Raw genomic sequence first — 23,421 nt, forward strand, 5'->3', positions numbered from 1 at the left:
ATGTACATGTAGAATTTTTTATCCAAATTTTTTAACATTTCGAAACATATTTTTTTGGTAGAGGCACCCAGGAGCCGAATTGAATTTCCCTATCTATAATATCTATAAAGTTGATCCCCATTATCTTCATTTAATGTTTGCAAGCTAAACATGCAACATGTCCACGTCACCTTAATTTTTGTGAGCCGTTTGATTTAAGTCATGTGTCCTCACTTTGCACATCGCCACCATTTGATCTGTCCCATGATATAGTGTATGAACATTGATAATTAAGGCTTTATTAAGTTTCATCACAACAAAAGAATAAGTGATCCTTTGGCAATTAATTCTACCCACGAGGTACAACTTCTCTTGAATCATCTATTACTACTGAAGTCGACCAGGCACTCTCCATTTCTCCAAACCCATTTATTTTTTATCGGCGACGTGTGTGCCTCCTGCGTCCTCTCATTTTCCATCCCCTATGAACCTTTGTATTTCCTCTCTCCTCTCTCACAGTAGCAATGTAACATCTCCGTCTCTGGCTTTGAGTCATCCCTGGTATCATGAGAGAAGACGCTGCACATGACGCCTCCCCGTCTACCTACGCCATGGAAATATCGACCCCCCCTGTATTGCGAGTCTGGCCCTTATGGTCAATTGGTCATAATATGGTAGATCTGATCCACCATTCCATTTCTTTGTTTTTTTTCATGGCTCCCTACGGTTGGATATGGTCCACCATTTTCCTCTTCCTCAAATCCTCCTATTTATGCACTTGCACTTTTCTATGTTATATGCACATATGAATTTAGGTATCAGATTTAGATGCTTTCACTTTAATCCAGCTAAGATAATAGGAGATGCGTGCGAGGCGAGGTGCTTGCATTCTTTTCTTTGCAGTTGTTCTGGTGTATACTGCCTTATCCAACTCGCATTTCCGATTTGTTTGCCCCTGTTTTCGTTGCCGTTGGTTTCCATCCCTGATACTAGCTTTTACTTATTTAGTTACAAATGCTTCGTAGAATTCTCATGTGAACATAAGTGCCATGCTACACAAAGGTCCTCCGTCCATTGAATGATATCTTCCTTTATGTTGCTTCACGTTGTGTGACTGTGCAGATTCAGGAATATCTTTGTGTCCAATCTATGTTCCTATTTTCTTCTTCTAATTGGTACATAATTGATGGTTTTATTTTGCAGTTTTGTGCTGATGGATGTCATAGGAGGTACGGCCACTGGTACCGCCTCTAAAATGTTGTCATGTAGCACTGAATATTTATTTTTGTCTTCACAATTCAATTTTTCATGTTTTGTCTGGCGACGATATATGTTAGCTGAACAATATTTGTAGCGAGTTGGCATGTGCCGCACCCTCATTCAGTTTAAGCTGAACAAAAAGGGCAAAAAAAGAAAAAAAAATTAGCCTGTCAGACAACCTGCGGGCCACCCTGTTTCAGCATAAGCTGAGCAGGAACGATCATCTACAGTCATGGATCAGCTGGCAACTGGTCGGAACCGTTAATCACGCTCTGGCCCACAGGTTAGATGTCATCAACCAAGCTTAAGTGCTTGCCTCCTTATTAGTCAAGGATGCAGCGGTACGATCCTATAGAACAGATCCTGTTCAAGTAAGGTCGTGCTGGGTCCGCGAGAGCACGCTATTTAAGCTGGTCCAAACTTTCGTCCACTTCCGAGGTGGGACTATCTTTGCTCCATTCAGCAGCACTTCGTATTGATGTCGGGCTTTTCTGCCGAATGCGAGGCTTCTAAACGGGCTGAGATTAAAAAGCCCATCATAGCACCTGGCTGACGTGAGCCCGTGACGCTTTAACCGTCGCTCCCAGACCTTTCCAGTCCCCTTCGCCGCTCCAACCTTTCTCTCTTCCTCGCCGGCGGCGATGGTTCCGCAGGGCCAGAGCAGCTCACTGCAGCGCCTCCACCACGTTGAGAAGGTGACCCGTGCAGCCAAATTTCGCGTGTCTCTTCTCTAGTCCGATTGTTCGGTTCTTCAATCCTGTAGCGGCTACGTCTTTGTTTCTTTGTGCATTTGCAGCGGATAGTGCTGGTGGTGGAGCTCGCAGGGGCGGTCATGGAGGAGCTGGGAAACTCGCAGGGCCTCCTCACCGACGCCGTAGGTGGCCAGTGCCGCGAGTTCATGCTCTCTATGAAGGTAGCCCCCGTCTGTTCCACCCTGAACTAGATCCTGTTTGGCCCTTGCTGGCTTGCTCATGGCTTGAAAAGGAAGGGGGCATGAGGGATATTGGAAATTTGGACACAAAAGATAAAAAGTTGGCAGGGAGTTGTGAAAATAGTCAGCAGACTATAAGCCATGCCACTGGTTCTGAACCTGAAGCTGTCTTGGTGTAGCACTGTAGCTGTTAAACCATGACTACTGTTAGAAGTTTACTTTCATTGCTTGCTCATGATAGTTCAGTTTTATTTAAGTGGGAACTTCGAATGGCATGCTTCGTAGTACGGATGTATACATTTTAGGTTGATTAGTTCAGTGCACCACCTTATTTGATTTCATATAAAGTTATAAGTTATAACATTGTGATTGCTACAGTCCTAGTGTTCTGAACTACAACTAGTCGAATGTTCTTTTCTATATCTCTTTATATTGCGCCAAAATTTGGAACCTGTGCTGGCTGAAACAACTGCTTATGATGTTCAGTAGTAATATTCTGGTATTTAATGTTGTCTGTCTCTGTGCACCTCTGATTGAGCAAAATTCTGCTGTGACCCCATGCTGCATCCCCTTCCACCAAAAATACTAGTACCCAGATATGCAAACTGATTAATCAATTGCATTCTTACGACTTTTCTCGGCGTTAAAGTTTTGTTAGACACAATATTTGCTATGAATAGCGCATGATAAATTGTTCGTATATTGTGGCTGGAGCAGGAAATCCAAACAACATTGCGCGAGGAAATAAAAAGTGCTTACGGATATCGTCCATTTGAGAAGTGTGACTACAGTGCAAGGACTGCTAACGAGATTTGTTGCAAGAAGCTGGAGTATGTAAATGAGAAGATGGATGCCATGCAACTGAGCATCGAGCAAAGCACTAATGAAGTTTAGCTATGAATTGGAAATCTAATACACTAATGCCTGCTGCTTAAGACGTGAATTGGCGAGTGCCAAGGCAGCATGTGGCTTCCTGACTCCAATTTCGTATGTTCCATTCTTGCTATATCTACCAGACGTGTTCCTTGTTTAATCTTACTTTCATTTAGTGATTTAGATGACCATAACGTATTATATCCTACAAAGGAAGATATATTACTAATATGATGGCACTTCTGCTGCACATGTTGTTCATTCATGCATGCCAAACTATTACAGCTATTTCTGATTCTTCAGTTGTACTTCCACTTGTCCTTAAATGAAGTTGGCTTTCAGATCCTTCAAGTTTATTTCATCTTATCTTAAAAAGAAGTGGGCTTTGAAGTTCTTTTGTTATACTGATTTTTTTGATGTTGTATTCATTCATGTGCGAGATACTCCCTCCGTTCTTTTTTAATTGACTCGGATTTAGTACAAGTTTGTACTAAATTCGAGTCAATTAAAAAGGAACGGAGGGAGTACTTGATAAGTTGATAGGTCTTCAGATTCGTGAAAAGTTAGCAGAGCAGAGTAATCTGAACATTTTGATTCAAACATGTGTTCTTAATCATTTTATTACTGTTAGATTTAGGCCACTCATTTCATTTTATGTCTTCCTTAGGTATAAACAAGTAAAATATGGTGTTTGTTTGCCATGTTTCAATAAAAAAAAGTTGTTACTAATCCTTTAAGTACCAAGGAGGTGCTTTTCTTTCTGCGCTAGCACTAGGTCACATCTCGCTGAGCGGTTTATATGTGGGATGATGAATTGCTGATAACAGCAAATGCACAAAGCCGTGTTCAGTAGAAAGGCTTGAAGTTTGGTCGCACAACTCTACGATCAACATCTCTTTATGCAGCAATGGATGATTGGCTTCAGAATATACCGATGTTTGCACTCATCTGTGTTAGCCAAGTTCTGTAAAGTTTGGTGTATATTTTGAACTTCACAGAAATTGCGGAGGAAGGCGATGGTAGCATGGTACAAAAAATTAGCGGACTGATTAGGGGTTAGGTCGAGATATATATGTAATGAGGAGCAAATCTTTACCGTTGGATATATTAAAAGGAAAAGAATCCCAGGGAAGTTGCTCATACACGACTAAATCTAAATTCAGTGTTCAGCAGATAGGAGTATGTACTTCATTTTAGTTTTCACATCAATATCAGTTAACTACTTTGTACTACAAATACCCTTTTCGGTTTTCTGGTGACATCTGCATGTTTTCCAATAACATATATGGTTCTTCAATGCCCTTTAGTTTCTCAGGAGATGACATATAACTCTCATACTCCTTCTAACCCATATTAATTGCCACTAATATGGATATACCTAGAACTAAAATATGTCTAGATACATCTATATATATTAGTGACAACTAATATGGATTAGAGGGAGTACTAATATTGCTTCCTTTTTTCCCCCCGCATATTTTGTTTTCTTGATCGCAACCTTAACATGTTTGCCCCTAAGAAACTACCACAGGTTTAGCTGGTGCACCTGAAACCCGGCTGTGTCTGGCAGGTTCCTGGCACGGAACGATTCAGCTCTCCATCTTGCGAGCTTGTGGCGGATGTGCTCCGGCCAGAACTGGTTCCCGTCGTCAATGTGCATCTCCTCAAGGACCATGGCGTTCTCCACGAGAAACTTGGCTAGCTGGACTTGGAAGCAGTCGACCTCCTTGGTATTGAACAGCAGCGTCACCTTCTGCAGGCTTGTCTGCAGACATGTGAACGACGCGCAATTGTCCGACAAGGCTGCAGGAAGCTCCGAGACCTTGCTGTTGCTACGAGATGAAGCCTTGGACGCGAGCATCTCGAATCGGTCCATGGATTGGGCGAATGGAGTTGTGGCCGGATCCTTGTTCTCGCCCTCAAGCAGATAGTTGTAGTTCCACCACATCATGAGTCGGAGCTCGGACATCACTGGGCATGAGCGGAGCAGCCTCGCCATTGATAATGCCATGCTGCTGCTGCTCTCGTGCTCGTGGATTACGTCTAGATGAAGGAGCTTGAGGTTCGGGAAGGTGGGCAGGATGACCCCACCGTGTTCCTTCTCGCCGTCGAGTATGTCCTTGATGGCGCTGATGGTCAGCTTCAAGGCTCTCGTGGTGGAGAAGGTTGCAAGCATACGTGGCATGGGCTCGTACAACAACCGCGGGAGTTCTCCCTTGTAGGTGGCGTCGAGATCGACATGTGCCAAATCCGGTGCCGGTGATATCAGCGAGAGCTTGAGGGAGCGCCCATGGTAGCGGAAGGAGCGCAGGCTGGGCATGTCGAGCTGGATGCCAATGTGGCCGTAAGCTTGTAGCTCGTGCTTTTGGGGATATGCCTCTAGCTCCAGGACGGTGCCTGTGAGGCAGCGAAGGCAGAGGGGCAGCCTGCGATAGGTCGGCATGTCGTAGTATAGTATATCATCGGCTGGATCGAGGGGCTCCAGCGGCTTTTGTGCGACGTTAATCAGCAATAGGCTGGTGAGCGCCGGCGCGGCGTCGACCATGGCCTGGAGATACCCTTCCATGCAGAAGCAGTTTCGGAGCCGAAGATCTGTCAGGCGCGGGAAAGCCAGGCTCGGCGCTGATGGTGGTTGGAGATTGCATTGCTCGAGCTCCAGCACCCGGAGCGTGGCGGCGCACGTCATGGATGCCAGCGGCAGGCCGTACTTGGGACTGTCGTACCGGCAACCGATGATGAGCTCCTCCAGTTGTGCCGTGGCGCTGTCGGCGGCGAGGATGTTGGCGACCATGTGACCGTCTCGCGGTTCCGCGTAGTCCGCCCCGCCGTTGGTGCTGCCGTCTAACACCAGGTAGAGCGTGAGCCTCTTGAGGGGTGTGCGCCGTGGGACGGGGGCAAGCGCCGCAAGGGCGTCGTGGAAGAAGGCGCCCAGCGGCGAAGACCTGAGGCGGTGGTGTTCACCCTTGGAGTTAGCGGGCAAGTAGGGCCTGATGTCCAGGTTGACTGCGCTCGTGCGGCGCCACAGAGGACGCCATTGGCGCGAGAGCATGGCGCTGGCCGCGGCCTCGCGCGCGGGCGCGAAGGATAGGATGTGCTGGAGCAGGTCGTCGGGGAGGTCGGAGATACGGTCGGAGGTCATCACGTCGATTTCGCTAACATCGATCGGTGCGCGTAGGGTCATTATTTATGGATCATGTTAGAAATCACGAGTCGGTATGGCTTCCGGGATGAACTGGAGACTCTCATCAAAGTTATTAGGCGTTGAACTGGACGGCCCATTATGTTTGTTGGTTCTCTATAGTCATCCCACGGCCCACAATAATGGTGTGAGTAATCCGTCAATCCCTAAAAAGATATATATATAATGGTGTGAGCAAGACAATGTAGTGTTGTGGATATACCAACTATGTATACCATAACGAGGTCCTAATTTCCTAAGTTTAGGTGGTCCACAGATGGTGGTGGGATCTATGACTCAACCGGACGTTGCAGTTGCTGGAAATCAAGATGGAGGAGTCCAAAGACGGAGACAAGTAGGCGGATTCGGCCCATAGTAAAGGTGGGTCGAATCCTTAAGGTGCACGACAAGATAATTTAGTGTAGCTTAGATCTAGTCGTATCCAGTTGGATCTCTACCATTGCAATTCTAGATCTGGGCGTCTATATAAGCCAGATCCTAAGAGCCTAGAGGCACGAATCATTGTAACCTTGCACTTGTTGCCTGATAATTGCAGACAAGCACTAGTAGAGCCTCACCACCGTCATGAGGTTTCTGAAGCTGGGTAACTCGTGTATCCCTGTCCGGTGAATGCTCGCCCTCTCTCTTCCCTCCGTGAGGCACTTCTCATCGGATCACCGTCGAATACGCAACGACACTTGGCTCCCACCTTGGGGCCAACAATGTCGGGAAGACGGATTCGGGCGGGATCTGCCTTCGCAGGCATCGGTAACACCGTAGCCATCGGGCGCATCCTCTACGACGACAACTACCCCATTGTCTCGAACGACGAGTGCCGAATTCCGGCGAAGGGAGAACGTCGTCCACTGTTCCATCGTTCCAATCGGTGGAATCCACATCTTCATCGGAGAAACTAGTGACTCCGCTAGGTTTGTCGGAACAAACCCTGCACAAGCCTCTGTTGGGCCGGATAACTTAGGAGAAAACCGATCTGAGCAGGATCCACCAATGGCCGTATCTGCCCTAGATCTCGAAAATCTAAGCCCACCCAAACAACCCCTGTGCTAGATATGTTGGTGGAAGACCAATGCATATCCACTTGGATTTCTCAGATATTAGAGAAGCAAAAGTGTCACTTCGTGCACTACATTGGATCTACGTCTGGATTCGCTCCTGATGAGGATGCCAGAAACGACGAGGCCATATTGGATTCTCTCGATCCCGAGCTTGTGAGATTTCACCCATGCACTTAGATGAATATGAGGCAACCAGGAAGGAGTACGAAAATGAGCTCACGACAGTTGGTCAACCACCCGCCGCCCCAACAGGTCTTAGCGACTATGATAGAGCTAGCTGGAGATGACACCGCCAATCCGAGCAACCTGAGGGTAGAAAGAAGCACCTAAAGAGGATGCAGAGCAATATGGAACCGCCACCACCCTAGTTTCCACCACAACATGATGTGTTTCCACCTGGAACTTCAAGAACCCCATGCGGACTCAGAGACAACCCTGGTCGGTACATAAAGTTGTTGTTTACCCTAGCTTTGGAGCTCATTTGGAGCACATTCCTCATTGAAAGGGTATTTTACACTTATCCGTTGTTTTGGCTAATGATGACATCCGAGCTAGTGTGAACTAATGTTTATCTTTGAGTGATTTCACAGGCTTTAGTTCACTTGTGATGACGGAAGATGGTTTGAGACTCCGCAATCGTCGTTCAAGAGAAGTGCTGGTGTTTTGTTTGTTTTCTCTTGATTTATTTTTGAGTCATAGCAAACACCGCACTATTACGAAGGGTGGTCTCGATGAGCTTGATGGGTATGTTTTTCTTAGCCTAAACACAACCTACCACATATATACCATCACACAAAATGAGAGGAGAGATGGCTCGGTGGAGAAAGAGGTTATTTTGGAAGCCCTCAGCGATATCGGCAGCGAGACCGGCGGTATCGATGTGGTGACCCGACATACCACTGCATGTTGTAATATGTCAGTCGTTGACATAACAGTTGCGAAGTGCCAATCTGCAAATATTACATCTCTCAGAGTGGTACATAGAAACATAACTGGTCCTTTATTCAAGCACTTAATATGACAAGCCATATGTGTACATCATAGTTGAGCTGCTCCTGGGTTCAGAGAGGATAACTCGGTAACTCTAGTTCAATTTTATCTAACTTACGAATAACTAATAACAGTAAACTAAATACCATGACTACTCAAGCAGCGTCATTCCATAAAATTGATGTTGCCCGACTAACTACTAGGTATTGTTTCTATGCTTCTACTTCCTCGTTGGCCTCGTCGTTGTCGTACGCGATCATATAGCCCACCCCGCCAACTCCTCCAGTCAAGTTGGGTTCTTCGTAGAAAACTTCTTTTGTGTCTTCCGTTCCTTCAAGGGTCTCATCCGGGTTGTTCATGCAATATAAGCATGGGATTCAAATAAGGATGGGTACGAGCATACTCAGCAAGTTCATGATACGAAAGAGTCTTTAATGGACTAACTACGACCATATACCAGAAAGTCATAGGTAATGCATGTTTTGAGAAACGTTTCTTCAAAAGGTTGCTTTTATTTTGAAAAGCTATGTCCGTTAGCCTTCCCAAGGTGGAGTTATTTCCTGCCGCGTTCGCAGTTCCTTTCCCGGGAAAGGGAGTGACAAGCCATAGTTCATTACACTTTGTAGAGGTGTGTTACTTTTCCCATAGGAGAACTTATCCTTGTTGCCAACCGGGCATACTTTCTCGTCCACACTTTTTTGGTGTGAGGCCCAATATAAGGTCCAAGCCAATAATTGTCGTCCTTCTTCGTGACCCCGCGTACACACCCTTATTTTAGTTCTAACCTTGGATCCTCGTCGGTTCATCCGACCTCGATTATATACCCCCGCCGGTCCACATACCACTTAGGTATGTTCTGGCCTCGGTACCTTCGCTGGGCTTCTACAACCCATCATAGACCACGGTACCGTGGGGACTTAAGGGTTCTCCACCACTCCTGTTGCTCCCAATTGAAAGGACACGGGTGCCGCCCAGAGTGGGGTGAATAGGCGGTTTAAAACTTTTACGAATATGGCTTAACAAATGCGGAATAAAACTAGCGTTTAATTTGTTAAGCAAAAAACCTATGTAACTAGGGTTCAGCTATGTGCACCAACAACTTATGCTAAGCAAGACAAGCAACTATGTGATAGCAAGATATATGACTTCAAGCACGAAGGCTATTGCAAAGTAAAGTGCATAAGTAAATAGCTTGTGCATAGGAATAACCGAGGTGACGCAGAGATGACGATGTATCCCAAAGTTCACACTCTTGCGAGTGCTAGTCTCCGTTGGATCGGTGTGGAGGACAAACCACTCCAAACGCTACGAAGGCCTCACCGTATTCTCCTCGAGCCTTCCCACCAAAGGGGAAGACCTCGATCCACTATGGAAGCTTAAGGGTGGTCACCGAACCCGTACAAAGCTTGGATAAATCTCCACAACTTAATTAGAGGCTCCCAATATACCACCACAAAGGCCTTGCACTTGAAGAATCTCCACAATTTAATTGGAGTCCCCAAGAACACCACAACGACCACTAAACCGTCTTGGATCCAAAAACCCAAGAGGAACAAGCTCCGGGAACAAGCTCCCGAAGGTAATATCTCACCAACTTTCACCTCCACATATCACCGCGGAGAAGTCAAACCGATGCACCAAATGCAATGGCAAGAACACCACAAAGATTCTCAAATCTTTTTCTCTAGAATTCAACAAAGCTACATAAGCTATTGGGGGAATATGGGAGGGAGAATAAATAGGAGAAAAAAAAATTCTCCAAGATCTAGGTCCCAAAGATTTACTCGCAAATAGATGATTTGGTTTGGTCAAAATGTGGATCTAGATCTCCTCAAACTTTCTCTCAAATAGATGCAAGAATCATTGGATCGGGAGAAAGATCTCAAGATAAAAGATCAACAACAATGGTGAAGGATCTTAAGAGAGAGAGGAATAAGAACTATGCATAGAAGAGAGAGGAGCCTTAGAAGGGGGCTGCCCATTTTCTGCCCGTTGGGCTAGACAGATGCTGGGCCGGTAGTACCGGCCAGGTGGGCACGGTACTAACGCCCGAGGTCGAGCACGCGGGGCGCACAGCTTGCAGAGTGAGATAGAGACGGCGCGGGTCAACAAGTGGGGGATTATTTTCTTTGAATTTTAGAGGTGCAACCCCTCAATACGAGAAACTGAGAAAATCACCGATATCGAAAACGCAACAAGTGATATACGCGAGATCCATTTTCGATGAACTAGAGCTTGCCATGAAAATAACCACAAGCTCTAAAACACCACAAGGACAAGATCCAAATAAAAACCAATAAAAGATGGTGCAAGGATGCAAAGGTTTGATCGCACTTCGAACGACACGATCGAGTTACTCAATCGAGAGCCCCTTGATAGTACGACGTCTATCCTATAAATCGATCTCCCAACTAAACCACGAGACCGGTAAGAAAGAAACTCTATCAAGAGCAAACCTTAACCTTGCGCATTCCACTTGAGCTAGGTGATGTCGATCATGACCGCGACAAGATGGAACGTCTTTCTTGATTGTGCTTGCTTGATGATGTCTTGCGGAATGCTCCCCCATACTCCACTATGAGAGAGCTTCTTCATCTGTGCATCTTCACATATCCATGATCACCATATGAATGACAAGCTTCAAGCATATGATCTCTTCGAGTTGGCTCATCTTGAACTTGCACCTCATTTCTTCTTATTGCAACCTTGAAGCCAACATATGGTTCAAGCATTGACTATGGACAACTCTACAAATATAACTCAATGCAATTATTAGTCCATAGTGATTGTCATCAATTACCAAAACCACACCTGGGGGCTCTATGCTCTTTCAACTATGGTATAAATCACGTTAATTTGGTAGTCCTTTTCCAAGCCCTCTTTTAGCTTCTCTGCAGCAGTGTTTGGCGCCGTGACTAAAACATGAGTGATATTTTCTGCAACCCAAATCTATGATGCCGTTGTTGATACTCTGTGTGAATTAGTAATGCAAGTATTTTCAAAAGTTATTTGATACTTCCATCAAGTTAGCGTCTAGAAGAAATGTACCACTTGCAAAGCTTCTCTCCCCCATCAAAACCTCTGCACGTAGCATAGAACTTCTGCTTATCTCTTCACTAAGTCTTGGAATCAAACTCCTTCTTGACTGCACAAGTCTTGAAACACATCATAAACTCACCCATGCTTGGAAACAACTTCCCTGCTGCAATAACATGGTTTTCCTTGTCATAGACAATTATCATCCCATCATCATGTGCATCATCTACATCATCTGGAGCATCTCTCATAAACTCTCCATCAACATCTTCAAAAATTTGTATGTTACCATCATCAGACATATTGCCTTCATCCCTCTCCTCTTTATCTCTATTATCTACTGGAATGCTAATTTTTTTTGGCCATCTATGTTTCAGCCATTGGTGCAATGAACAAATCAGCACAAGCATGTAACTCGACCAAATTTCAATCAACATAAACTACAACCCCCGCATTTGCATCAGCATCAACCCCCGGAGATATTATTGTCACTTCAGTACATATGTGAACTAGCTGCCTCTTATGAAGCCTAATCATCGTGTGCCATATGTGAAATCAACTTTGAGGGGACATATCCAACCTTAGAATTTAAATTCAGATCAACGAGCTCTGTATTAAAAAAAAAACTCTTTGCTTTTCCAACCTTCTTGCCGGTCAATTTCATCAACCATCTCCTCTCCATTATCAATTCGCACATACCCGCCCTTCCAATCTTTATACCTTAACAAGGCTACTTCTTGCTCTGGACCCCAATGAATACTCTCCCAAAGTTTCTCCACCACATTCTTCATGGCCTTCTTTTCCATTGTCTGCAGCTCTTGTGGATCAATCTATGCAAATTTAACCTCCTAGCCCACAATTGTATTTCTATCAATGTACCGCACGCTACCATCAGCTAGTTTCACCTTAGATGGAAAGAATTTGATAGTGATTTGGAAGTGTCTCCGCACAACATCGACTCCACTTTGAATTTCACAGTAAGATTGCAGGAATCATACGATGACCAAATCAGGTTCAAATTCAGAGATACTGAGATGCATTTACCTATTAGAAGTATACTCTGGTGGCTCCATCTCATTGCCCTTGTTCAGCAACCCGCAATCTTGGTGAGGCGACTACGGTCAGATCCCCTTCGAAAAGCACCCTCGAGAATTAGTTGAATGGAATTGGGCAAGGTTCTAAGATCACTCACCTAATAACCTGCTACCGCCGAGAAGGAACGGGCTGCCGCCGGAGAAGAGAAGGGGACACTGTTGAACGGCCGGGCACGGCAGAGCGGGGCTGAAGTTTTTTCTTCCAGATGGCACAAGCTGAAGTTTCACCATCCAATATCGCGGTCAATTACATGGGACCCGCCAATTTTACTGTAACCTCATATATCCATAAAAATGTCGCACCAAAGCGTTAAGCCCGATTAACCACCCGTGTCGCCTCCAAGCTATTTAGGCACTTAGAGCACCTCCGGCCGTCTCCCCGATGAGGCCCCCGACACCCCTTTTTTCATCCGGGCGGCGTTATTCGGCCTAGCCGTGCCCCTGGTTTCTCGTTTTCCCCTGGAAAAGTTCCTAAATCCATCTGGAGAGCCCAGGCCATCCCCGACCTCCCGGGGTGCGCTCGGGGAGTCCGGACGAGAGAAAAGCGGAGACGGGTCCGCTGTGTCGGCGAGAGAACACGCAAACGCCACCACTTTCTCATTGCAATCCCCCCTCCCCTCTCGTAGCTCTCTCACCGCCGGCACCACCCCTCGCCAATCCGCCGGCTTGTTGCCTGTATTACGCCGTTCCTCCTCCCACCAGCCTATATTCAGCCGTCCCTCCTCCCGTCTGCCTATATTCTGCCGTCGGGCAACTCCACACGTCGCGCCTCGCATCGACCACGCCCGACAGGTGTTCGTACATTTGCCTGGGCGGACATGGACTCGGACGAGGAGGAGGAGCACACGTTCGCCGAGCTTTTTGAAGAAGAGATGGCAGCCGCCGCACAAGACGATCATCACATGTTGATCCTAGCTTGCTTATCCGGCCTGTACGCGGAGAATGCCATTGGTCGACGTGGTGGGTCGGCACCAGATCACTGGAAGTGCAAGCCGAGGCAGCGAATGGAGGGCTACTGCATGCTCTACGACGACTACTTCGCCGACAATCCATTGCACGGTGAGGCTTTTTTTAGGCGTTGTTTCAGGCTGAGCCGGAAGCTCTTCCTGAAAATTGTGTATGCCCTTCGAGACTATGACTCCTACTTCAGATGCAAGTTGGATTGCACCGGCATGGCAGGGTTTTCCACCCTCCAAAAGTGCATGGTGGCTATGCAGATGCTGGCATATGGAGCTCCTGGTGACTCTGCCGATGACTATCTTCGGATGGCGGAGTCCACCGCCCTTGATTGTTTCTACCGGTTCTGCAGGGTGGTGATAGCAGTGTTCGGGGACATCTACTTGAGATCACTGTCAAAGACACTGCCCGAATCCTCACTGTCATTGAAGCTCGAGGATTTCCAGGGATGCTTGGAAGCATTGACTGCATGCATTGGAAATGGAAAAATTGTCTGTTTGTCTGGCAGGGAATGTACAAGGATAAAAAAAAGGCTGCACTGTGATACTTGAGACAGTGGCTACCCATGATCTCTGGATTTGACACTCCTTCTTTGTTATTCCGGGATCCAACAACGACATCAACGTCTCGCAATGCTCGCCAATCTTCTCCAAGCTTGTTGAGGGTCATGCTCCCCCGGTTGACTTTGTGATCAATGGTCGGCACTACAACAAAGGATACTATCTTGCAGACGGTATCTATCCAAAGTGGGCAACATTTATGAAGACTATCTCAAGCCCCGTGCTCCCGAAGGAGGCGGAGTTTGTCAAGGAACAAGAAGGTTGCCGAAAGGATTTCGAGCGTGCATTTGGTGTCCTCCAGCAGAGATTTGATGTAGTCCGATTCCCCGCTATGAATTGGTCGAAAGATCAGATGTGGGAGGTGATGAACTGATGCATGTGCTTACACAACATGATTATTGAGAATGAGCGAAAGTATCTAGTTCCTCTGAGCGAGCAAGCTGCACCATATGATAGATAGGGTTCTTTTGCACAGCCTAATCACCAGGTGCCGACATCGTGGATTTTGTTCATCGCTATGCGCTAGGAGATTCGAGACTCCGCAATACATCAACAATTGCAGGCTGATCTGGTGGAGCACATATGGATGATTCGAGGAAACACCAACTAGTTTCCATTTGATTTGTTTCAAAACTTGTTAAATTATTTGCTTGCTTTGTTGAACTGTAACGTTTATTTGTAAAAATAAGCCAAATATTTGCCAAAATTTATCAAATACGAAATTGTGAGTTTATTTGTGAAAATAAAGCGAAAAACGCCGATCTTCGAGCGTCTACTTGGAGGACGGCTGAAAGTTCGGCGCTGCTCATGCCAAACTTTCGTCCAATCCAATGCTATTTAGCGTCGAATTTAACCGTGGGAAGCGCCAACGGCTAAAAGTGCTCTTAGAAACAGGGCACGAGAGGGATTGTGATGTCGTGTTTCGTCCAATACCATTGAAAGCGTCCCACATGATCTATTCGCCCGAAAGTAGAGTAGTATGTCTTTGAAATCGGAACTGAACTGAGAAAGTAATTGTCCAGTAAAATAATTTCTTTCTCGATTGGTTGTGTTCACGATCTAATTTGCTCACGTTTTGGTCCACAAAATAATCATTGGATCGAATTAAAAAAAAAATCATAGGACGCCTTGCTGGTAGCAATCGTTGAGGGTGTTGTTGGCCATGATCCGGTTGATCTTCTGCGTGGGGTGGAAGGCGTCCCAGAAGAGGAACTTATCGGCGTCGTCGCACGTCAGCGGCGCCTGGTCGTTGCACATGAACCCCATCTCGAACATCCCCGTCGCGCAGCACCCTTCCTCCACGTTCTCCAGCCCGAACTTGCCCGGGTTGGTGATGAAGTCGAGCATGGCGTCGTAGACGGGGATGTAGGCGACCTTGAGGGTAGGGAGCTTGGCGCGGAGGCCGCGCACCATGGCCTCCAGCTTCATGTTGTACTCCCTGGCCACCCGGTTGTAGTCCTCGATGCAGCCGCCGCGGCCGCGGAGCAAGCTGGTGGTGCGCTCCAGCGGGAGGCAGCCGATGGGGGAGAGGCCCGCGAAGGTGATGCGGCGCGCGCCGAGGCGGTGGATCTCGGAGAGGAACCACCGTGCGCCGTCGATGATGAAGTCGGAGAACTCGGCCACCGTGTACTGCAGGAAGCGGCCGGTGCCGAGCATGTAGTAGTTCTCGAGGAAGTCGTTGGTGCCGATGCTGACGACGTGGAGCGCGCCGCGGACGATGGCGCGGGCGCGCGCGGCGCCGGCGTAGGCGCGCAGCCGGACCTGGTACTCCTTGTAGTACTCCACCTCCTTCCACAGCGGGATCACTGACTAATAGGACGTGTTTGTCAGTAAATTGCATGCATGCAGGTTTGCACTTTGGAGTAAAGCAACTCAGCAGAAGAATTCTGTTGCTGCATTCGTTTTCCTTGCTCAAACTAAACGAACTTTGACAGTTAGTAGACCCAAAATTACAATAATCGGTTTCTCGACCATTGTCATAGTCTAATACTACTAGAAACTTTGAAAAAGTGTCTTTGACTCCCGAGCTCAGCAATCCCTTCGTTTCTAAAATTTAAAAAGCATATTCATAAGTTTTACAAAAGTCTGAAAAATTGAAGATATTCTATTATGTGATATCCTATAGGCATGTAAAATTTTACATAATAGAATATCTTCAATTTTTCAGATATCCTATAGGCATGTAAAATTGTCAAATTCTCCGTATTGTGGTCTTCATAAAAATGAAAAAATCTGAAAAAAAGTTGAAGATTCGAAAATACACATAGTTAGTTGAAATGTTTGTCATTTTTTATAGCTCAGAATACAAAGTATATGAAATTGATATTGATATTTTGCACATTTGTGAGATGAATTATTGGCTACATCCAAATTATTTTCTAAACTGGTAAATATGATTTTCAGAATTTTTAAACCAGCAGGATAACTAGTAGCCGGAAGTCAAAAATCACCACCATAGAACCTTTTGGTTCTCTAAGATGTCAAACAAACACTATCAAGATTTGTTCTCTTGCTCCAACCGAGCTGATTTTTTTTATGGCTTGGTCTAACAATATTAGACACATGTGGTGCATCATTCAGCACAGAGAATTGAACATTGGGTAACTTTTTTGTTCTTAATTAATTATGGAAAAGTCAAACCTTTTATCTCAGTTTTTTTTAAATAAATGTCAATAAAAATGTAAATATAAATAAAAGGATATTAAAAGGGCAATCAAAGTTTGGGAAAACCATAATTTTTCTATTCCTGTAAAGTTACTTAACATTTTATTTATTTTAAAAAATTAATAATAAACAGAAATGTTGTATGAGTTTTGATTATTCTTTCGTTCTAATTTCACTCTTAACGTTCCTGACTTCTAATATTTTCTCTAGAATATTCATGATTCTTCTAGGTTGCATGTTTTCTCTTCTAGAAGAACTGTTTCTAAAATATCCTCATTTTTTATGCAATTTTGTCCTTAGTTTTATGTTTTAAAATATGTCTTACCTAGCAGTTTATGAGATCAGTTGAGTTTCATTTTCCCCCATGTTTTGGAATTTTCTGTTTTCACTTGAATTACTTTTAAGGTTTTTGCAGGTATTTGTGTTGACTGGTCTACATGCCTGCTTCTGAATATTCTGGCACGGTATGGTGAGAAATTGGAGTGTTAAGGGCATCTCCAACCGGGCGACCCATCCCGCGCCCGCGCGTCCGGATGGGTCCAGCCGGACAAAAACCCGGCCCAGCGCGCGGACCCATCCCTAAAACGGATGCCCGCGGCGTCCGGAACGACGCAAACCCGGCCCAAATCTTGGCCGGGTTTGCGTGGCCGCGGACGCGAAAGGCTGGTCGCTCGCGTCCGCCCGTTGTCCGCCCCTAGCCCGCGTGTCATAGGCATAAATAATATTTTTCATTAAATAGAACTCATTACAATTTTTTTTTAGCTACTACTTCTATCCTAAATACGTACGGGGCCGGCGGCCTCGCCGGCGACTCCTCGCCGGCTCGCCGTCGGGGCCGTGGATTTCACTCGACGTGGGTGGCCTGTACGCGTGAGGATTCCACTCCAGCTTCCTACGGGCTGGGTGGCGCGTCGGCGGCGGCGCGGGCGTCGGCGGCGGCGCGGGCCTCGGCAGCTTGGACGGAGGGCATCATCCTCCTCCTTTCCGCCCGCGCAGCTCGGGCGCGCTCGCGCTCCGCCTCCTGCGGCGGAACCATCCGCTTCCCGCATAGCTCAAGCTCCTGCAGGGCGGCGCGTTCCACAGCGGTGCGCGCCTCCAGGCGGACGCGGCCGGCGGCCTGGGCCTCGTGGTTGTCCTGCCGCCGGCGCATGCGCTCTTGCCGGCCGCGCTCCGCCGACGCAGCATCCTCCCGGGCGCGCCGCTCGGGCGACGGCATCTGGATGAGGTGACGGGCTGCTCGCATAGCGAGCAGCTCGTTCTTCTGGCCGAGGAGGTCGCCTAAGCCGCGGCGGCCGGCCCGCCAGATGCCCTCGTGCTCCTTCGTCACGCGCGTGAGGTCGGCGAGACGCTCCTCGATGGCGGCGTTGATGTTCGCCAGCGCGAGGTCCTCCGCGCTGACGGGCTCCTCCGCGGCGTCCGCCCCTCCTCCGCGGCCTCGTACCCGGCCGTCCGCGGTCTCGTGCCAGCCCTGCGCGGCCGCTTCCCCCATCTCCGCGTCACCGGCCTTCTTTGCCGCCGCCTCGGCAGCGACGCGGAGCGCCTCGTCGTCGGCGACCCACCGCGAGTCCGCGCGCTCCTCCTCGTCCGTCCGCGGGAACCTGGCCCGGGCGGCGAGGGAGAGCTTGGCCCATGTGGCCTGAAGGGTGCGCGGCATGGCGCCGGAGAAGGTGGAGAGGAAGAGAACGGTGATGCGGTCTGGGTGAGACCGCCGCCGTCTTTTATAGCCGGCGGTCTGGCGGGAAACTTGGGGTTTTCGCGCGCGCAGGAACCTTGGTGCGCGCGGGATCTTTCCCGCGCGTTCCACCGCCCACCATGGCTGTCCCGTCGAGGCCTGCCATGGCGCAGCGCCGCGCAACGAAGACGAACCACGTGGCGTCTCTTTGGGTCGCCGCGTTGGGCGCCGCGTGCGACCCAAACGGACACGCGGACGCGGGGCGCTGTCCGCGTGTCCGGGCGGCCACGCAAACGGCCCAAAACGGACGGCCCAACACGTCCGTTTGGGTCGCCCGGTTGGAGATGCCCTAAGGATCACAAATTTCTGGTATGAGAGGTAAGAGGAGCAATTTATACTTGACTGCTAAAGGACCAAACTTTAATTTGTCAATACTTACGGTATTAAAAGTAATATCTTCCCATCATCCGTGTGTATGATTAACAGAGTACAATGATCCTTAACACGGTACAGTGATCAATTTGGATGATTTTATATAAAGGATAATTTGGCATAGGTGAACAGCGGCAATGGCGGCTGATGGTTAATGTCCCACATGCTGAGATGCAGCGGTGGATGATGGCCGATGGGCCCTTGTGCTTTGAAAAATTGTACTAGTACTAATCACAAAGTTAACTGGAAGTTTAAGACAGTCTCTAGCAGCTGTGCACTAATAAAGGCTGGAATGAAGAAGGCATCAGTGGATGGTCTGGAGAAAAATATTTGCCAAGGTCCTCTGCAGTGATGCAGATGGCTTGTGCTGACTTGTGCATGCAGGCCGGCTAGCGATCAGTCAGTGGTCACCGTCGCCGCGTCGTTGACCCTGTGCATGCATGCATGCATGCATTGGCGCTAGCTGAGAAATTGTGCCGAGCACCTTGCCGGCAACCACGTACAAATCGATCGGAGAAAAGAACTTGGGTCCAGCAGTGTCTAGAGTCTACTAGATTCTAGAGCTTCCCTACTAGTACTACTGTATTAAAACGCCGGCTAGGTGGTTGAACAATGAAGAAAATGGCTATCAAGAATTGACATCTCCATTGGTGAGAAACGTCATGTATACTCCAGCAGGTAACCACCAACCAGAGCTGCCGAGAGGGAGAAACCACCATATGCCCGTGATCCTTAAACCGCCGCGAAACGACAGTTGACGAGGGTACACTGCGGCACTACGACAGCAGCAGTGTAGCAGGCCAGCAGGCGCCTGCTAGCTACTGTAGTTACCTCTGTTACTTTCTCACCGACCTCCGTGCAGCGCGCACTAATGGCCTCCCGCTAACTAATCGCCTAGCTAGCACGGCGCCAATGCGCAGGCGCACGTACGAATACGGCTCTACGTATGCGCGCGGCGCTAGATCAGTCAGTCTCGCGTTTCAACAAAATTCATCGGAAATTTGCAAAAGATTATCAGTGCCGACCAGCACGATCACAGCAATTGGGGGGCGTCGAGCGCTTACCAGGACGCCGGCGGTGGCGTTGTCGACGCCGGTGCCGGCGGAGGCGAAGCAGACGCCGCGCGCGAAGTCCGCGATGCCGTAGGCCGGGTCGAGGTAGGCCGGGACGAGCGGCGGCAGGCCCAGCGCCTCGGAGATGAAGTCCGGCGGGAGGCGCCCATTGCCGAACCGCCCCGTGGCGCGGGCGCCGCCCGGCATGTCGCGGCCGTAGGGCGGGAAATTGGACCGCAGCGTCGTGCCGATCTGGTTGTTGTTGCCCGTGTCCACCGTCGAGTCACCGAACACGATCACCGCCGGCACACGCGGCGCCGACGCCGACGCTGCCGCGCTGCTGCCGATGCTGAGCGCCAGCGTTCCCAGAAGCAGCCACAGCGCGGCGTCGGGCAGCTGGGAATGGCCGGACGTCATGGCAGGCAGAGGAGACGCCGGAGAGTGGTTAGTATACGAATTACGAAAGCAGGAGTGAGGTGGGGGAGAGGCGTGTCATCGTAATAAATATAGGCGTGATGCGAGAATTATAACTGGGATCCAGGGACTGTAGCGACAGCATGGCGTGCACGGTCAGCACCAGTGTCTGCTGTAGTTTGTCATCGTCGTTCATACTCGCTCCTTCCCCCCCTGGTGGATCGTCTGCTGTAGTCTGTTTCCTGGCTCCCCTTGGCTGTAGGCAGGGGTTTGTGTTCTGAAAACTGCTCTGGTCCTGTAATCGTTTTTTTTCCTAGCATTAGGCGGTGATCCCTCCCTTTTTTGCTTTTCCCTTATGCTATAATACTGGTGTATTTTCGTTATCTCCCCTGATAATGAAAATTCGATTCCCCTGGTGGATCGTTTGGAAAAAAAAATACTCGCTCCTTCCCAAAATCCTTTGCATATAATTACTTTATCAAAATTAAAATCTGTAAAATTTAACTATGTGCAGAAAACAATTATATCAATCCTTTTAATATCTATAAATAATGCATACATAAATATTTCATGGTGGTTTCTTTCACTTTTTTAACTTAAATCAGAGGCCACCGGCCATGGCTAGTCGACCGTATTTTTTTTCCTTCACTATTCATATTTTGTAGCTAGCAGTTTCTAGTAGTTCTTTTAGAGCATTTTTAGTCGCATCTCTCAAACTGTGTCCAGAAAAAAACGTCAAATCGAGTGTTTAGGGATAGGGATGTCATAAGAGAATATCGTTTTTGGAAGATGTTCGTTTCCGAAGATGTTCGTTTCCGGCCGCGCCTGGACGTCCCCAAACGATGCTCCGAAACATTTTAATAGCACTAAAATAAAAGTTCTCATCTAAATCTGATTATATTTTGCAATTTTGAAAGAGAACGGCTAGTTGATCTACCTGGCCTACTCGCCGTCCTTCGGGGCGCTCGATAGCCCGCCCCGTCGTCGCCTCGCTCCTTCTTCCGCTCTCGAAGCTGTCGCATCCTCGGGGGCTCCATGAAAAGAGCTCGGCGTTCCGTCGGGTCCCCGACGAGCCGCTGCCACTCGTCCTCGAAGAGGCGGCGGCCTGCCTCCTTTATCTATGCCCGTTGGATGGAGATGTCGATGGCACGGTGCCGCTGCTTCTCATTGACTTTCTCGGGGGCACAAGTCGGTCCTCTTCAGCGACTTGAAGGACGCGATGATTGCTCTCTGCTCCACTGTATTATCCTCTGGGTCAGGCCAATCGTCTTCCACCCGTTGAGGTCATCGTCGTTGTCTGCCTCCTCCTCCGTGGCCACCACCTCCTGCCGCTTCCACTGGTCCCCGTCGAACGCAGTGTGGGCCGCCTCCTCCTCTGCCTCCCGGTATGTGTTAGCCCTGAAGTGCGCATTCAACGCCGCGAGCTCCAGGTCCTCCTCGAGGACATCACCGTCCTCGAAAAACAAGTCGAACTTAGGAACTTCGGGCATGTGGGCCGGGGGCGGTGGAGGCGGATGGCCGCCGCCGGTACAGCTCAACATTGCGTAGGTTTTGGCTAGGCGATGATGCATATATTCATGAAGGTGGAGGGAAAGCTTGCCGGCGGATGTGGTGGCGATAGCGAGCTGAGGCGGCCTTTGATGGCTGCCCGGGAAGAGGCGGGGACAAAGCGCGAGAAGAGATGGCGAAGGCGTAGGAAGATGCGCGAAATGCACCAGCAGCGACGCATGGAGGAGGCGCAACATCGACGGGACGTCTTGCGTGCTCCGCCTTGGAAATCATCGTCGCCATTAAGGCAAAGCTGCAGCGCTTCAGTTCCTGTCATTGACGAGGTGGGCCCGCTGATGAGTGCAGAGCACACCGTTGGGGAACCCCAAGAGGAAGGTATGATGAGTACAGTAGCAAATTTTTCCTTAGTAAGAAACCAAGGTTGAATCGACCGATGAGGAGAAAGAAATGACATCTGAAGGTGTAGCTAGCTGACTTTTGGCAGGATGCACTACTGACGTCAGCAACAACGTGGAACCTGCACACAACACAACCAAATACTTTGCCCCAACTTATAGTGAGGTTGTCAATCTCACCGATTTTGCTGAAAACAAAGGACTAACCGTATAGTGTGGAAAGAGATGTTTGTTTGCAGTGGAATTAAAGAGAACAATGCTTGAAGTAAGTAAACAGAACAGGTGTTTGCAGTAGATAATTTTATCAGTGTAAAAGAAAGGACCGGGTTCCACATTTCACTAGAGATGTCTGTCCATAAAGATAAATAACATGCTCGGTGAACAAATTACAGTTGGGAAATTGATAGAATAAAGACCGTACATGACAAGATAATTACTATGAGATTCATTTGTGCATTACAACATAATACATAGACCGTAATCTAACTGCGTCGATGACTAATAATTCACCTTCCGGTTAGCGTCCGCACCCCTTTCAGTATTAAGTTGCAAGCAACTGATTATCGCATTAAGCAAAATGTGTAAGTAAACAATAGAATCATCCTTCGACAAAGTGATACGTCTCCGACGTATCGATAATTTCTTATGTTCTATGCCATATTATTGATGATACCTACATGTTTTATGCACACTTTATGTCATATTCGTGCATTTTCTGGAACTAACCTATTAACAAGATGCCGAAGTGCCGATTCTTCGTTTTCTGCTGTTTTTGGTTTCGAAATCCTAGTAACGAAATATTCTCGGAATTGGACGAAATCAAGACCCGGGGGCCTATTTCGCCACGAACCTTCCGGAAGACCGAAGAGCATACGAAGTGGGGCCACGAGGTGGCCAAACCACAAGGCGGCGCGGCCAAGGGGGCCCGCGCCGCCCTGTGGTGTGGGCCCCTCGTCGGCCCCCGACTCCGCCCTTCCGCCTACTTAAAGCCTCCGTCGCGAAACCCCCGAGGCGAAAAACCACGATACGGAAAACCTTGCGAGACGCCGCCGCCGCCAATCCCATCTCGGGGGATTCCGGAGATCTCCTCCGGCACCCTGCCGGAGAGGGGATTCATCTCCCGGAGGACTCTACACCGCCATGGTCGCCTCCGGAGTGATGAGTGAGTAGTTCACCCCTGGACTATGGGTCCATAGCGGTAGCTAGATGGTTGTCTTCTCCTCATTGTGCTTCATTGTTGGATCTTGTGAGCTGCCTAACATGATCAAGATCATCTATCCGTAATACTCTATGTTGTGTTTGTCGGGATCCGATGGATAGAGAATACCATGTTATGTTAATTATCAAGT

General features: G+C 48.3%; 2 protein-coding genes and 1 non-coding gene across 3 annotated transcripts; 1 reads left to right on the forward strand and 2 right to left on the reverse strand.

Annotated features, from left to right (window-relative positions):
- Positions 1–1,403: 1,403 nt before the first annotated feature.
- Positions 1,404–1,620, reverse strand: LOC124693950. Its single transcript, XR_007000389.1, has one exon. It is a non-coding gene; the product is annotated as a small nucleolar RNA U3 (small nucleolar RNA).
- Positions 1,621–1,974: 354 nt separating this feature from the next.
- LOC124686598 (mediator of RNA polymerase II transcription subunit 11-like) lies at positions 1,975–3,245 on the forward strand. Its single transcript, XM_047220523.1, has 2 exons — positions 1,975–2,152; positions 2,888–3,245. Exons 1-2 carry the CDS (start codon positions 2,072–2,074, stop codon positions 3,062–3,064), a joined length of 258 nt encoding a protein of 85 aa, XP_047076479.1. The 5' UTR covers positions 1,975–2,071; the 3' UTR covers positions 3,065–3,245.
- Positions 3,246–15,050: 11,805 nt separating this feature from the next.
- On the reverse strand, positions 15,051–20,171 carry LOC124689816 (GDSL esterase/lipase At4g26790-like). The gene is made up of 2 exons (XM_047223284.1): positions 19,767–20,171; positions 15,051–15,743 (listed from the first exon to the last, which is right to left on the reverse strand). Exons 1-2 carry the CDS (start codon positions 20,169–20,171, stop codon positions 15,051–15,053), a joined length of 1,098 nt encoding a protein of 365 aa, XP_047079240.1.
- Between the last annotated feature and the right edge of the window lie 3,250 nt (positions 20,172–23,421).

Source organism: Lolium rigidum, chromosome 2 (genome assembly GCF_022539505.1).
Source record: "Lolium rigidum isolate FL_2022 chromosome 2, APGP_CSIRO_Lrig_0.1, whole genome shotgun sequence".
In the NCBI taxonomy this organism is placed as follows: Eukaryota; Viridiplantae; Streptophyta; class Magnoliopsida; order Poales; family Poaceae; genus Lolium; species Lolium rigidum.